Source organism: Drosophila tropicalis, unplaced genomic scaffold (genome assembly GCF_018151085.1).
Source record: "Drosophila tropicalis isolate 14030-0801.00 unplaced genomic scaffold, ASM1815108v1 contig_206, whole genome shotgun sequence".
Taxonomy (NCBI): Eukaryota; Metazoa; Arthropoda; class Insecta; order Diptera; family Drosophilidae; genus Drosophila; species Drosophila tropicalis.
The window spans coordinates 266976-284871 of record NW_027172655.1 but is presented as its reverse complement, the minus strand read 5'-3'; the positions used below and the strand labels follow the sequence as shown (position 1 = coordinate 284871).

General features: G+C 37.1%; 1 protein-coding gene and 2 pseudogenes across 1 annotated transcript; all 3 read left to right on the top strand.

The window, feature by feature from the left end:
- Positions 1-7032: 7032 nt before the first annotated feature.
- Positions 7033-9514, top strand: LOC137572114 (uncharacterized). The gene is given in 4 exon segments (XM_068283897.1): positions 7033-7378; positions 7495-7663; positions 7665-8259; positions 8294-9514. Coding segments are annotated over 3 exon segments (1650 nt in total). The 5' UTR covers positions 7033-7378; positions 7495-7627; the 3' UTR covers positions 9313-9514.
- A 1557-nt stretch (positions 9515-11071) lies between these two features.
- On the top strand, positions 11072-12864 carry LOC137572121 (uncharacterized; annotated as a pseudogene).
- A 2028-nt stretch (positions 12865-14892) lies between these two features.
- On the top strand, positions 14893-17672 carry LOC137572120 (uncharacterized; annotated as a pseudogene).
- Positions 17673-17896: the final 224 nt, after the last annotated feature.

Here is a 17896-nt window from a genome sequence, read left to right as displayed (position 1 = left end):
TAACTCACTCACTCATTCATTCGCACTGATGAAGTCGTGAAATGTGAATTATTTTTTCTTGTTGTTTTTACTATTTTTTTTAATTAAATATATTCGAATACTTTAAGGATGAGTGTTGTTGTTGTTGTTGATGTTATTATTATTATGCCTACAGCCGGCGGTTGTTTAAATTTTGCTTATTTTTTGTTAGCCCTCTCATATGTATGCATGTTTTTTTCCCATTTACCATAAAGCGATTTAACAAAAGAAAAAAAAGGATATTCCAACGCCATCTCCTATAGATCGTTTGTTTTTCCTGAGAAATTAGGTTGCTTTATATCCTCTAATGAACATTAGTAATTTCTAATGGCAAAGGCGCTTTATTCAAACTTTCCAGCTCTTTATTATCTATAATTTTATTTGTCATTGTAATGATCCTTTCAACCAAACATAGCTGGTATCCTTTTTCCAGAAATAATCGCTTACTATTGTTAAGTCAATACGATAATTAGTTGGGAGAACTTCTATAACTTCTTCGATAATTGAAGTTCAACTAAATAAGTTATTCAGAAACAGAAAGAAATTAAAGAATTCTTCAAGAATTCAATGCCTTAACCTTAGCTTATAAAGCTAACCCTTTAACCTTCTAGTCAACTTCACGTCTTGTGTAGATACAAGGATATATGAATAAAAATAAACTTAGTTCTAGAAATTTAAAGAAATGAAACCAGAAAGTTGATTCAAGTTTCAATGTTCGGATAGTCCTTTTAATCTAGAAAAGGATAATTCACTAGGACTGTCCTGCTTCTGACTTAGTCGACAATATGATCACGTTAATATGATAATTATGGTCTCAACTTAGTTCATAGTTAATAATTTAAGTTAGGTTTCCCTTTGAGCAAGGATATTAAAAGTGTTTGGGGCTTAGTATAACTGATTTTCTTTAACTTATTTGTCCTGCGACTGGGCAGGACACTAACCATTCATATACAAAATACAATCCACACTCAAATATGTGAGTAACCGACAGATCATTCATCGTATTACTTTATAATAGATTGATTGATTTGTAATTGGGTTTGAGCGATTCTTGTTAACCTTTTAAAGTGATTATAACAAAACACAAAGTGAACAATTAATGCGAAATAGCTTCCTTTAAATCGAGTTTTCCTCTTAAATCAGATATCGCAATTAGGAATATTTGGGTTAATATCGAAAAGATATCGAAAAGAAAAAAAAAAAGATGGAGGCAGCCGCGGCTTAGGCTTGGGACTGAATGGCTGGACTGGCAACTGGTCCATCTAACGATTGGCTTGCTATTTGGAGCATATTTGGAAAGCATTTGAGTTTGGCGGTGGGGCATACGTAGAAAAAATTGTTTTCAATACAGTTTTCGACATTCATTCATTCAGCGACCAACGACCGCAGCTCCAGCTTGAGCTCTAACTCTGGAGATTATGATGATGATGATGACGATGGCAATTGCGGCAACTTTAGCTGACTGCCTGACTGCTCGCCTGCCTGGCTGGCTGGCTGCTTGCTAGTTGGTTGGGTTTCGTTTGGAAAATTGAAACAATTTCCGATGTCACTCTCACTTTTTATTTCACTTGACGGCCGTCCAGCCAATCTAGACGACGACGACGACTACGTCGACGACGAGATATGTAACGCAAACGCCTGTTTGTTGCCTAACAAACAACATCAACAACAACAGCAACAACACTAACAACAAGCAAGACGTGATTTGGAGATGTGTTTGCTCTGTTGCAATTGCAACTGTTGTTGCTGCTGCCTCTGCTGCTACACTTGTTGCAATGGTGTCCAGTGAAGGAAAAAGTGGTACAGATTGCACTGCTGCTGCAACAGTCACAACAAACTACAACATCATCATCATCATCATCTCAAGCTAACCAAAACGCATCCAACTTTGATGATGTGTTGACAATTTCTTTAACCTGTTCGTCTTTTCTGACTAATTATTAACAGCTGCAACACACGCACACACACACACACAGACGTAGTAAATCATTCTCAATTTACAACTAAAAGCGAAACCCTAAAAAAAAATGGAAAATCTCATAACAACTTTTTGCATAATAATAAAATAATCAATTTGATTTAATGTAATCCGCTTAAAATGATGAACAACTTCTCATTCTAGATAAAAAGGCGTAATTGAAAGTCGTTTTGAGTAGAATACTTTAATTAATTACTACCTTAGTATGTCAATTATCGAATATAGTCGACACTTTGTACTTTGTCACCCACAATATCGAATATCATAAGATTCTTCAAAACAATTGTTCACAAGTTTTAATCCTCTGTAGTCGGTTTAACATTTCTAATTGGCATTGGAAGTCGGCTGAAATACAGGAAAAGGATGAGTCAACCTAAAAGGTTTATAAAGATTACAATAAAGTTTTAAAGTTTAAACTTTGTTCTATTTTAAACTGTAAGCAACTTAAAGGAAAAACAAGAAATAAACGGATTTAGACTATCTGTCTATCACTCGTTTCTTAGTTCATCATTTATCAAGTAAAAGCCACTTAAATCATAAATGCCTAAGATGATTGTTAGACTGTTCTTTTGCATTAGTAAGATACAAGCTAAGCTAACACATTTTTAAGTCTAAACACACGTCTATGAAATTAGTTCATCTGCAAGGATGCCCACAGCAAAATGTTTATAAATCCATCTTCATTTGCTATTGAACTTATTGAACATCATTTTAACACTAATTCAAATTCTAAATGATTGACATTTGAATTTGTTAAGCAACAAAAATAGAACAAGTAAAAGATCTTTTCATAAAATAACTTAAAACACATTTGACATCCAGATAAATAGTTCATACATTCAAGTCGCTCATTTTAACAACTTTAGTTCAACGAAAGATGCCATCAAATCTAATACATACGTTTGTGTAACAAATGAGTTCACTTTTTTTGTCAACGGCAGTCTGCCTGTCACGTCTGCCTTAAATCTCTGTGATGTAGAGATGGCTGCCATAAAAATATATTTCAAACTTGCCTTAGATTTGGTATCAACTTAGAGTTTATTGTAGATGAATTTACACAGACGTTTTTGAGAAATTTTTCAAATGATTTAGTAACTTTTTTATTTCAATACCCCAAAAGTGAATAAATTAAGTCATTAGGCTAAAGTTAGAGAATTGGTAAATTACTTCAAAGACTCCATTGATCCATTAGCAACTAATCCTATAATTTTTATTTATTTTGCTTGTTGCTCAATGACAAATAGTAAATAACAAACTGAATCCTCATAAAAAGGTATATTTAGATTTGAAATTAAAGCACATCCTGTAAAGATTACTTAACATCGTCTTGTAAAGTCCTTCTAAAAACGGTTAATTGGATAGCTACTCAAAAGACTACTTGAGTTTGCCTAAAAGGCTCATTGGCTCATACGAAACTTAGACTCATATGTTCATGGGCATCATGCAGTATGAATGATATTCCATGTGAATGGTAGCCGACGATGCATTTCTTCATTAGCCATCCTGGACTGAGAGTTCGATCGATCGGCTAAATCTCTTTCTTTTGATTTTCTTTATATAGCATGAATGTGCGTGTTTGTTGTGTTTGTTTTGTTTTCTGTGACGATTTTGGTATCAGGTTGCATGTTGCCATCGTTTTGGATGGCTTGCAGATGCGCGGGGAGATCCTGACTGCCGCACAAAGTTTTGTCGCCGCGTTGCCCGTTAGTAGCTGCTGCAGAACTGATGTAACAAGGTTTAATTTTCCATTTCAGTGAGCGGCTTTTGCTTTGGAGATTTTTACTCTCGTTTTTCATGATGTCGCCAAAGCCGGCTTTAGCTTTAGCTTTGGTTTTAGTTTTTGTTTTGGCTTTAGTTGCGGTTGATTATGCTCTTCTCGGCCGCGACACTCAAGCGAGACCAAAGCCAATGATTATGATGATTATAAATGATAATTATGCAGCTGCTGCAGTGCTACTTTTGGTCTGTTACAAAGGAAGAGAGAGAGAGAGAGAAGTGGATGCAAATGTTGTTGTTGTTGCTGCTGGTCATGATGATAATGATGACTATGATGATGGGTTTTCTGGGGGTATATTGGGTTCATTTAAAATATGACAAAGTTAATTTCTGCCTTACACTGGCAAAATATTGTCCACAGTTTCATGGAGATCAGCTCAGTTCAGTTCAGAGCACTTTAAAGAGATAGCGTAAGCAACATTGTCAACAACCATCCACCATCCACTGGACATTTTCCAATCTGGAGTTATGTCTCTTTGGTCTGTCTGTTTGTCGGTGTGACTGACTGGCTGGCTGGCTGGCTGGCTTGCTCACTGCGTTTTTCGCGGTTTTACAACTTTGATTTCACTTTTCTTTGCAACATGCGACGACTTCCAACAAGATTGGTCGTACCTTCACCATGGTTTGCGTCCGTTTTTTGAACCGTTTATGCTTCATTGCTCTCGTTGTCGGTCCGCTTAAACTTTGTTACTCTTTAATTGGTTTTTTTTTTGTGCTTCTTTCTTCTTACTTGGCTTTACCTCACCGCTCAGCTCCATCATCATCATCATCATCTTCATCTGCTTTCAGCATCCGTTTTGGATGACGATGATCATCAACATGATGATGCTATATCGTCCAGCTTTAGCGTTGGCCATAATTGTCAACCGCTCTGGCACGTTTGCAACAAATTATAAAACACATGGGATTTGGGTGCATGTGAAATTTCAAATTTCAATTGATATGATTCAGCTTGGCTACTGGACAGTTCAGGTGCAAGTTGAAAGGAAAACACACACACACACACACACAACTGCCCACTCTGTGTTGGCAAGTTTTGGCGTTAAATTAATTTTCACCAATTATAATTGGTGGTTCAACCCACAACAGAAAAAAGTTATTTTCCCAAAGGGAAGCAAAATTTATAATTAAATGTCATTAAATATTTATATATTCTATAACATCTCAAGATGAACTTCGGTTTGGACCACAAAGTTAATCATCTTCAAACTGGGAAAAGTGAAACCAGGAACAATATTCCGGCAAACTTTACAAAAGCTCACGACTTAAAACACTCATACGCCCCATGTTCCCAGTGTAACTAATGAACTTCTTGGTTTGGATGTGCCAAGTTTCTTTTGTTGTCTCTCTTTTTAGAACTTCCGTGGACTAATTGAAACATTTGCTTGGTCGATGTGTTTCATTTTTAGTTTGTTTTAATAACAAATAAATGGTGCTGCACATGCCAAGCATTTCGACGTCTTCGCATATAACTAAACACACTTATTTCGGTGTATACAAATAAACTTCCTATTGGCTACTGCACTTAAAAGACCAAAACAAGAAATAAGAAACAAAAATTTCCGTTTGCCAACCCTCAATTCGAGTTACCACTCTTTCAATTGTGGTGCGTCACATATTTGATTCCCACAGCTGTTCCAGATTCAATTCAATGGAGGGTTTTATAATGGATCAATGTGGGTAGCATCTAGGGTAATTTCCATCTACGTCATGATTCATGATCTGACAGTCCGACCAAGAGTTTTATTTTTATTCTAATAATAGAAACGGCAAATGCTGGTCTGGTCTAAAAAAAAAAAATAATTGCGGTTATAAAGAACTTCAATTTCCATAAGACATCTTTTCTTCAATTTTTTTTCTTTCAGCTTTGTTGTTGCAGATAGTTTTTTGTTTTTTGGGCGCAATGCCAAAAGCGTCAGAGACATACAGAAGTTTAAACAATTGTTCTATTGTGTGTTGTTTTAGGACGGAAAAATACTTGAAAAGTTTTTTTGTGTCAATTTTTTTTTTCACGGTATCTAGAGTGACGATTATGTAAGACAAACAGATGAGCAAACAGTAAGACAAACATCTAAACACACATTTGTAAAGTGCCCACTTTGCTAGGAGGGGCTGAGAGGGGTGTTATGTTGCAGTGGCATCTAATGGAGGTCGAACCAACTGGCAACAAGCCGCACCGTCTTGAAGGTGCGTAGACGAGGCGAAGAGAAAAACAAAAACAAAAAATACCTGCGTAGGTTGCAGTTCAGCAAACGGAGTTACCTCTTGGCAGATGGCTTACAAAGCAGCCAGCCAGCCAACCAGCCCATCATCAACATCATCCGTGTCCATGTGACCCAACTACAAAGTGTAGATATTTGCCAACATCCAACTGCAACTCCATCTCCAACTCCAACTGCCTGCCACATTGCCGAGTGGGCGAGTTGATCTATGGAGCTGTTTCTCCTATCTAGAACAGAATTTTTCATGAGACATTTTCGTGGGTTGTCGGTTGTCTGTTGACAGACTTTGTTGTTGTTGCAGCATTTAACAAGATATGGCAACAACAAATTGCCATTTGCCATTTGTTGTTGTTGCCATTATGATTCTTGCTATGTATTATTGTTGTTGTTGCCGTTGTTGATTGTTGCCAAAAAGTTAATTAGCCGCATTTTGCTGCCTTTGATTTAGTGTTAACAGAAAATAAATCTCATACAAAACGAAAAAACCGCTGCGAAAATTTTTGCAAAGGTAGATGAAAAAAAAGATTTAAACAAACTTGTTTTTACCCCCTAAATCGTTTTTGAAACCAATCTTTTGACTTGCCAAAAACTCCACCCCTGAGATTTCATTTGGGAATCATAGTCCAAGAATAGATGAACCTTGGACCTCTTGCCCATGTGTAAGTCAAAATTAGACTCTAGAATCTATTGTGAATTGGAATCTTTTTACTTTGACTTTTAATTAACTTTACCAATCTATATAGTCTACATATGAGAAAGAGGTATAAGTGCCCTAGTTTCATAGCTCTAAGAGTCTAGATCCGTCTATGAATTAAACTTTAGGAAAAAAAGTCAGAAAAAATCTACAACTACGTTTGAGATTGTGAATATATTGTCTTTTCTCCTGCTCTTGGTGTGATTTCTCAGATTTGGGAAGGTAGGTTCTTTGTCCCAATTAGTAATGAAGGTCTTTACGGCTAGCACTCTTAATATGAGCTATGAGAAACATTGTCTTTTCCTTAAGTCTACTAGTTTGATGAATTCCTGTTCCTCGTTTCAAATCGAATGATCTCAAATTACTTAAGAGGGGTTTCCCCAAGCAACACCAACGGTTTATTGCTGAACTAAAGTAAACAAAGTCAATTGTTAGTCAGTTGTTTAACCAATATATACAGCCTTGATACTCTAATAAAAAGATGATTCTTACGGGTTTATGGAATTTCTGTAGTACGTCATTCGAAGCACAAAGGCCACAAAAAGCAGTTGTCACTCTCAATTTCATTCACATTCATGGGGCTATGACAATCAAAAAAGAATATAATGAATAGAAACATCTTTTTGCCACATATTGATCCACAAGCTAATTCTTTAGTATCTGAAAGACCTTCATGAAAAAACTCTAATTGTAAGTACAAACAAAAGGACCCAGAAACATAAACTTTAGCTTTTTGAAAGTAACATTATTTAATGGCCAACATATTCTAATTTATTTGTGTATATATTGCATTTTTTTCTTTATAGGTACATAAAACCGGTCGACAACTACTTAAAATATCGAAAGCAACTTTAACAAAAGATCTTATCGTAAGCAACAACATTGGCAACGAGAACGACAGCAACAGCAATTGCAGCCAGAACAAGAGTTAAAACAGTTATGAGAGAGAAAGACCACTCACCAAGAAAGATGCTTCCCTAGCCCGAAACAGGGCTGTGTTTACCCTGCCTTAGGATTAATACCCACATCGTATATATCACATGTACCTTATGATTTGTCAGCGGCATCAGCGACCACAGCGACATCGGCGATGCTCAGCAACACGACAACAACAACGACAACAACAGCATCAGCAGCAACCAGACAACAAAAAGCCAAACGAAGGAGTAGCTATGATCAACCACTGGATTTACGTTTGGCCCACAAACGAAAAACGGATATGGGCGGATCGGACACGGATACGGACAAACTGGACAAAGAGACGGCAAGTCCCATGGAAGATGAAAATAGTAATCTGATAATGTTTGCCGCCGCTGCCCAACAGAAGGATAAGGAAATGAATAACAATCATATAGCTGCGTCCTTGGCCGATTTGGGATTCGATATGAGTCGCAAAATGTTGCGAGCTCTGCGCGAGGGAGCAGCAGTGGCGGCAGCGGCCACAGCAACTCTGGGAAGTGGAGCTGCATCCTTACCCTCCGGACCGCCAGTTGTGAATCCTACACTCTTAGAGGCCATGACCAAGACATTGCCTTTGCAATATCGAAATGTTTTTGCACCCGCAACGTTAAGTCCGGGCCCAGGAGGCGGAGGCGGAGGGAGGAGCAGGAGGTCCAGGTGGTGATTTTCCCTTTCGGCATGCACTCAAAAAATGTGAACTATCGTGGCCGCCAACGAATGAGCAATTGCAAGCAAATGTCAACACTGCCATTAGCAGTAAGCCGAGCCCCCTGACGGGACATACACAACTGCAGGATTTCCAGAGTCGTCAACAGGCACGCAAGACGAAAACGCGTGGTGGTGGAACAGGCCTAACCACCGCAAGTGGTGCCACCGGCGGTGGCAGTTCACTGCCGCAGCGGAATAAGGATCGTTACACGTGCAAGTTCTGTGGCAAAGTATTTCCGCGATCCGCCAATTTGACGCGTCACCTGCGAACTCACACGGGCGAACAACCCTACAAGTGCAAGTATTGCGAACGTTCCTTTAGCATATCGTCGAATCTGCAGCGCCATGTGCGCAACATTCACAACAAAGAGCGACCCTTCAAGTGCGAGATCTGTGAGCGCTGCTTTGGCCAGCAAACGAATCTCGATAGGCATCTGAAGAAACATGAATCGGATGCCGTGTCGTTGAGTGCTCTGAGTGGTGTAAGCGACCGCATGCATTGCATACGTCGTTTCTGTGAGAATCCTACGGAAGAGTCCTATTTCGAGGAGATACGCTCATTTATGGGCAAGGTCACCCAGCAGCAGCAACAGCAGCAGCAGCAACAACAGCAACAGCAACAACAACACCAACAGATTCAGTCAGTGGCCACGCCTCGCAGTTCGGCGCCCTCGAGCGCCTCTTGCTCATCCTCCTCGCACACGCCGACATCCTCACTGACGCCCACGCAATCCGAATCACCAGACAATCATCAACTAGGACGACGCACAATGCCTGCCGATGATGTCGATGAACATCCTGCCGCCAGAACATCTTCTCTCGCCGACGATGAGGAAGACTCCAAGCCCATCCTAGAGCTAAAGAAGACTCTGACCTCTAAACTATTTCCCATGCCACCAACCACTACTACGGCAACGTCCAACCTAACAAACTCCATGCTCGAAGAGGAGCCCTAATCAATCCTACTACTCACACACACACACACACAACTCTTTTTCCTATCTTAAAAACATGTATCCCTAAAACAACAACAAATGATGTCTAACCACATGTTTCGTCCTTAATATCGTCTAGATGTAAATACTTATATCATAAATGTTGTATATGTAAATGTGAATGTATCTTGTACAAAAACAAAAACAAAAAAAACATTGAGAATTGGCAAATTATATATATATATATATACTATACACCTAATAATTATTATTAGTTCTTAAGCATTGGTATTCGTTTTTTTGTACATATGTATATGTATATGTGTAGCATGTGTATATGTAAACCGCGAAAATGTGAAATGAAAATGTATGCTAATGAAAGGCACCCACTGTTTGAATAAAAAGTTACAAGTTTTTAAAAATTCAATTGTTTTAATCCGGAATGTCAAGTGGATATCCTTAAAAGAACTTTTACATCTTTCGCGAATGTAATTTACATGTTTTTTTGCAGTTTTCGAATCTCGAAATTTGCTTTTTTTGTAAACATAATCCTTTTATAGGATGTGAACCCATTAAACGGTTTATGAGAGGACATTCAAAGGATTTTTTCAATCTTTAGTAGACAAATGATTAGAGTAACTTTTCACCACAAAAACTTTCCAATGTTGATATATTCAAAGATTTAACTCCTTTTAGCCTCATATTGGCACAACTTAAAAAATAAAATTTTAAAGATAGAGTCATATAAAACATAACTTATAAATCTTAATAAACTAGCTAACCTACTGAAAGTTAACGAAACTAACTTCATTTTTATTTCATAATCAACTTTTCATAATCAACCTAGAACGAAAATGAGCTAATCGAAAATTTGTTCAAAGGACATACATACATACATACATATATAAAGCTTTTTGCTATGGGTAAAACTAAATTTTTTTAAAAAATAAAAAACACTCGATCGAGCTTTAAAAGTTAAGTTTTTTACTATCTTTTAAAAACAACAACAAAAACAACAATTTTCCTTTTTGAAAATCCAATGCCGTTTGCATAGTAACGGTTTCCAAAGTTTTATAGAGCTTAAAGCTCTAGGTAACTTAACAGTAAATATCGTCTTTAATTGCGATAACAGAATCAAAACTTATTGACTAAGTTAACAGAGAAATGTTTAAAAGTATCTTTGAAAATATTAGATCAGATTTCAGATCTGTCAACATTTCGATTGAGTGTTTTTAAGAACAAAATATTTAATATTTAAAATTAAAACTTTTTAAATGACTTAATTATGGAATGCTTCTATTTTGAAGCTGGAGTTTAAGGATATATATTTTTGAACTGAAGCTACTTTGGCTGAGATAAATCTTGACAAAGCTTGACAAATACTTTCATTAGTATTTTCTAAAAAATTGATAACGAGTCAATATATTTTCTAGAAACTGAAGAAAAAGCTTGTGCAATATTAAAAATGAATTATAAATCTTTAACTTGAGATAATATTTCTAAACTTAATTATTCGAAAACTTCATATATTCTCAGGGAATATGCTTATGTAAGAGTTAATTGAGCTACAGATTCACCCAGAATATTTGAAAGCCCCTTTCGATGATTCATAAGTTTTTATTTATTTACGATAATTTGTAATTGACAATGTCCACCCTAATCATTTTTTGCTGTTACAAAGTAAATGTGTTTGCTCTGCTTTGCTGATATCGATAAGCTTTCGTATTGTGGAATATTCCACTAACACATTCTCTACTCTGCTGAAGAAACATATACAGAAATGTCAGGGGTCCCACAGGTGGGGGAAATAACAGATTTCCATGAACTGAAAGAGCTACAAAAACTATATCTGAAAGATTGGCCCAAACATTGTGTGGGATACTTTTGGTTGGACAACTATCTAAGATGGATGGATACAAAGCATTTAAGTTTCTATACACTGGACAACAATTGGCAGCATGATGGACTCTTTATATTGGTGGTATGGTAAATAAATATCATTATGTACCTATTCAATTACATAATTTAATACGGTCTGCTTTCAGCATCGTTATCAATTCTTCTTCGGCACTCTGAATGATGGTGGAAAACGACTTCAAGAAGCTTTGAGTCTGCTAGATTGGTCAGGGGGCTACAAGGTTAGTGCCATTCAAGAAAGGCATCACATGATCTACAAGGACTTGTTAAATGAGCTGCCAATTCGCATGGATCGGGAATTGAATACCGATATGTATTATCTATCCTGTGAGGAAGCCAAGAAACTGCAAATTAACTGCCCAAATGGTTACTATTTTGATAAAGTGCGTCCGGAGCATGCAGAAATGATCAACAATCTCTGGTCAGCTCGTCATCCAGGATCTCTGAGGCTTATTGAACTACTGATAACCAAGAATATAAATGTTGGTCTCTATGAGAAGGATTCGGGCAAACTCTGTGCTTGGTGTTTGAGGTAGAATGGAAATAACAACTATGTTTTCTTCAAAAAAAATAATCATTATCTTTTTTCTTTCTTTCAGACTTCAAAGCGGTTTCTGGGCGCACTAGAGGTCCTGAAAACCCATCAACGACGCACATAGGTAGATTTTGCAAAATTAGGCGGCCAAAAGTCAAAAAAAAAAAAAATCATTTTAAGAACAAACTATTGATGCACATTGTTAGGAGATACTTCCGGGAAACTAACCTCATCATTCCCACCTTTCAAAATAGCGCCCGCGCCGAATTACCAGGTAGTCAAACTTCGATTATCATTCACAGTGTTCATATTTAATTCTCGCCGTTTTCAGTGATACATTTTTCCAAAGTCAATATTTATTTTTGCAAAGCTACTATCAAAGTAATTGTGATGGATATCAATAGTCCAGATATGTATCTTTATGTGTGATGTAGTACTCACCAATTTTAAGAATGCATTAGCATTGTTATAAAAGACCACATTTTTTGAAACAGATTTTTCTAAAAATAAAACTTTCAAAGGGGCTTTTAATACTTTCCTGTCCGTCCCTGTAATACTTTCCTTGTCCGTCCCTGTAATATTTTCTCATAGTAATTCAATAATTTTATTCAGTAGTTCAATAATTGACCACCTAAAGCCAAGTTGGCCACCTATAGCCAGAACCTATTCACGAAGGTAGTCAAGTTAGCCCGTAGTCAATAGAAGTCCTCCCATATTCAATAGAAAACCTTGCTATGTTTAGTATTAAATTAAAAAAATTAAATTAATGTATTTTAATAGGAAATTAATGTATTTTAATAGGAAACAATAATATTTAAATATTTTTTTTTCCATTTAAAGTGTATTCTATTGCAAAAATGTTTTTTGGCCGCCTAATTTTGCAAAATCTACCTATGTGCGACGTGGCTTAGGTTTGATTGGTAGCACGCTGCAATTTCTCGCCTTATAGCCCAACAGTTGAATCAACAAGTCGGCTTACACTTTGGTCAATATGAATAATATTTCAGGCTGGCAAGATTTTTCAGAAATTAAATTTCCAATTGCAAGAAGAGCATTACTTTTGGAGCATGAGTTTTCCCAAAAGAGACAGTAATGCCATAAAATGGCCAGCAAACGAGTAAAATGCATAACAAATAGCAACAGAGATAACTTTGGTTTTTGATTTATCAATTTGTTCCTAAACAGATTACATACATATATGTTTATTTACGTTACCACCTTACCCGGTTAGCATCGACTGGGCTATATCCTAGAGTAAGCTTTATAAAGTCATGTTTAAAAGTTGTGGAACGATAAAAACTTCTGAAATATAGACAACTCTCTCAATAAAGTTAGTAATCTTAACTTTAACTTAACTTTATTATTTTACATGTCATAGTAATATGCCGGAATACCTTAATCTTTGTCACCCTTACTGAGTCTACAGTTAAATTTGGGGGGTTTTTATAAATGCCCCCGCTTTGGGAGAAATCTGCATAGTCAGATATTTGACATCCTCTCAAAAAGGAGGTTTTTGAAATTTTGGGTTTCGGTCGTCCAAAAAGGTTGGGGAAACCCTTTAGCCAAGATTGGCCCAAATATTGCACAGAAGCATTTTGCTTGAATTTTTTCATAGATCTTCTAAAAAAACATCCCAATACACGAAATGTTACGGCCTATACCATAAAGGATCAGGAATCGGGTTTGTTTCTCATTCTGGTAAATACACTGAAATAAAGACTTTCTGCCAAAGTTTCACCTATGTATATCAATATTATTTAACTAGGATCGCTATCAATTATTTGTGGGCTGTCTGGAGAGTGAGAACTCTCAGCTTGTCTTGGAGCAGGCTCTACGTCAATTGGATTGGTCGAAAGGTCTACAATGCAGTTCCATGCGCTCTAGATACTTGAATGCCGCCGCTCAAGTGGTCCAGGAAAAGCAACTGCCTATTGATATTAGGCATATCAGCAATTTGTACCATCTAAAACAGGAAGATGCCTTATACCTAACTGCTGAGTAAGTCATTAAAATACAAAAGAGAAAGTCGTTTAACTATATAAGAACCCTTACAGCCCACCAATTGGCTTCTACTTGAAGACTTTAGATATTGAAAATGCTCAACTTATTGATGAAATGTGGCAATCGAGTCATCCGGGATCTCTATATTATAGTGTGGGCTTATATCAGGAAGAGACCCATGAGTTGGTGGCATGGTGCATTAGGTAACTTGTTTAATATACTTTCAGCATATAAAATCCAATTTTCGGGTTGAATAGATCACAGGATGGTTTTCTGGCCGCTCTCCACGTCAAGGAATCTTATCAACGTCGTGGGTTTGGCATTCTGGTGGCTCGAGAACTCGCCCGACGAGTAGCCCAGTTGAGCCAGGATGTCACCGCAGAGGTCTACGCCTATAAGAAGGTATATTATTGGAATTTTTATCTTAGTTTACAATTTGGAAACTTAAATAATTCACTTTTTGAAAAATTTCCAGAATGCGATGTGAATTCTTATCATTCTTTTTTGAGTTCTTTGTATGAAAAAAGTTTTGTTTCTTGTTAGTAACGAATAAATTTCAAAATATATTGGTTGAAAAGATCCTTATGCCTTCTGGCTAATGGTCGTTCTTAATAATCAACAAGTTGGGTTTATAAGTGAGTGACCGATGTCCTTGTTCGAGTACTTTATATTATACTTATAAGGAGAGAAAGTGTATTAGGAAGAAATCATTGTAATCAAAAAACATTTAAGAGTATTTCTCTCTTGATATTGAGTGTTAAGTTAAGAGCGAAACTGACCGACCTCAAAGAGAAACGTATTCACTCTTGAGGGAGTAACCCCTGAATCACAATTTCAAAGAGTAAATACGAATACGAATAACGATTGCCCTAGATCAGGAATAGAATATATGCAAACTAAAGATAAAGATTCTCAAACCACTTGGCTGTTTCCATTTCCAATCTGGTATTTAATCAAATGGAATGGGGTTTCATCTAAAGTTCTTAGAGATTGACTATGGCATAATATAGCACTTGCATTTGCTGTGTATACCCGTTAACACCCTATCAACAATGAAAACAAGTCTATATATACGATGCATACGAACTTCAGTTGTTCTTTGGTGGCTCATTGAGTGAGAATTGTTTTAGTTTTAATACGTTTCAAAAATGTCTGTGCAATTAATGGAGATCGGATTGCCAGAACTTCAAGAGTATCAGAGACTTTTCACCATAGACTGGCCCAAATATTGCCAAGAATATTATTGTCTGGATAATTTTATCAATTTTCTAAAAACCGAACCAAATATTCTAAACCTAAAAGCTTACACTCTATCGCAAGAGAGGGCCAAGGCCGAGGACGTGTTTTTAATTGTGGTGAGATAGAGTAAAACATATTTTCCCTACATAAAATGATGACAACAATTTTATTGATTGATAGGATCGCTATCAGTTCAAGTTCAAGAGGCTTTGGAAGTCCTGGACTGGTCGAAGGGCTTAAAATGCAGCTCCATACCCATGCGACATGTCCAAGCCCTTGAGAATGTCACTAAGGAAAAAGAGCTAAAAATAATATTCAAAGATCCAACAAACTTATATTATATTAAAGCAGAAGAGGCCCTCGAACTAAAAGTGGAGTAAGTAAAGTGTTTATTGGATTGGATTTAGGATATTTAATTAGATCCCGAATGATGCAGACCTCCACGTGGATTCCATTTCAAAACCCTTAATGTCAAAGATGCTCAGTTGATTAACGAAGCTTGGCCAAATCGTCACTTGGGTTCATTGTATTTTATTCAACGTCAGATACGCTTATCAGTAAATGTTGGCTTATATGCTGACGATACAGAAGAGTTATTGGCCTGGTGTATAAGGTGAGTGAGAGCAGTTCTTTGTTAACCTTCCTAACCCTTTCGACCCCAGCGTTGCCTGTGAGCAACATCAGCTGTTTAAGAGCGTACCATTTGCTCTTCTTTTGTTTTTGTCTGCTCTTTCGCAGTGATAACGGTGCTTTCAAGTATGTACCCAAAATATGTCAAAAAAAAATACGTTTGAAGATCAGTTGGCAAAGTTATTTTCAATAAGCTGCAGGGGATTGGGATGCCTCAACTGACGAAGAAAGTGATAATGATATGGATGACATTTCTGCAGTGCTGGAGAAGAATTTGGAAGGAATCGTGGAAAGAGGGGGAAACTTTAGAGGTTGACCTTCTAGAAAATTTGATTACGGAAGAATGTGAGGCGAAATCTTGTTTTGTTGTGGATAACTGCTTTGAAAAAGTTGAACCCAAGACACTAAAGTGGAGAAACAAGCCATTTGTGCCTCCAGATATAAGTTGGGAAGACAGTGCTGAGAAAGACGCTGCACATTTTTTTGATAGGAAAGTTATTGATTTAATAGCAAATCAAACAGACAGGTGATGATATCAAACGCTATATTGGTATTTTTGTTGTTCTTGGGTGTTCTAAAATTACCGCAACTCAAAATGGCACGTTGTACGTTGGTGAAGGCACCTGTCCAGCTTATGGCTTCGGCCTATCTTCGGATGTTGTCTTATACCTGGCAAAAGGTCTTCCCAAGAACCAAAATTTCAAGCTCTACTTTGATAATTGGTTTACGTCAGTTAGCCTTCTGATCTCATTGAAGGAAATGGGTATATTTGCAACAGGAACTGTACGTAAAAACCGCATTAGCAATTGTCAACTACTATCAGATGCTGAGCGTGGAAGGGGAGCTTTTGATGTAAAATGCGAAATCAACAAGAATCTTGTATGTGTGAAGTGGTTTGACATAAAGCCAGTTCAAGTTTTGTCTTCTTGTGAAAGCCATGAACCCGTTGGAATATGCAAACGTTGGAATCCAAAAGATAAAGCTTATATTGATGTTCCTAGACCTGCGATTGTTGCTTCGTACAATAAGGGTATGGGAGGAGTATATTTGGCCGATATGCTCATGGAGCTTTAAGGACATATGTATATATAAGAATTTTTTATTGGTGCCTTGGTACTTCTGTTACAAACGCGTGGCTATTGTACAGAAAGCATCTAAAATTGCCAAATCCGAGGCAAAAGCATTTTCCTCTTATAAAATTTCAGTTAGAAATTGCTCATGAGTTGCTTACTACCAATACCTCGTTCGAAAAAAGAGGGGTCGAATGTTGATAGGACTAGCTCTGAAGCAATCCTGAGCTCCCCATCAAGCAGCGTGTCTTCTCAACCGTCAAAAAAGTTCAAGTTCCAGCCAAATCCTTCAATCTCCCAGCGAAACGATAATATGGAACATTGGGTTGTATTTGGTAAAAGAGGACGTTGCAAATTGTGCAAGACTGCGACACCAATGTCCAAATGCCGTAAATGTACAGTCAACCTTTGTTGTAATAACAACAAAAACTGTTTTTTGACTTTTCATACCTAATTATTTGAAATCAATAAAAATCATTTAAAGTTGTTGAAAAAAAATTTCTTTGTTTTGTATACCACCATGGCCCAATGTTGCTCACAAGCAACTTTCCGTAGCCCCCAAACCGACTTAAAATTTTGTCCTAAATTCTTCTAAAATTGATATAAAAAGATTGAGAGTAAAAAAAAAATTTTCATCCACAGGAAAAAAGTTGGCGTCGAAAGGGCTAAGAGTAGTCGAGTTTCTTCAACTTTAACATATCTAAAGCCATGACTCAAAAAATTAATTCTCTTTCAGATTACAAGGCGGATACTTGGGTGCTTTACAGGTGAGAGAGAGCCACAAAAGACGCGGTTTAGGCAGCCTGGTGACACGGGAAATTTCCCATCGTATTGCTAGCCTGGGGCAAGATGTTATGGCCCTGGTAAATCCCAAAAATGCGGCCTCATGTGGCATGTTTGACAAACTCGGCTTCAAGGTGATCGCTCAATGCCTTTGGCTGCGCACAGAGCCCACAAATGGTGAATTCACATGGCCGGAGGGCGAGTAGTTGTTAAAACATTTCGTATTGTAACGATCCTTTTTCGTCCTTCGGGATATTTACAATTATCTTTTGGGCTAGGTTCGGCACAACAAAATTTATTTTGTGCCCCGGTGAAATTAGAATAGGTTTGTTTAATGATTTGTCTTGGTGGTATGTTTATTTACGATTGTTATGGGCTTGGTTGGATATGACAAGTTTCTTTTAGAGGAGTCCCGAGCTCTTTCCTGGAA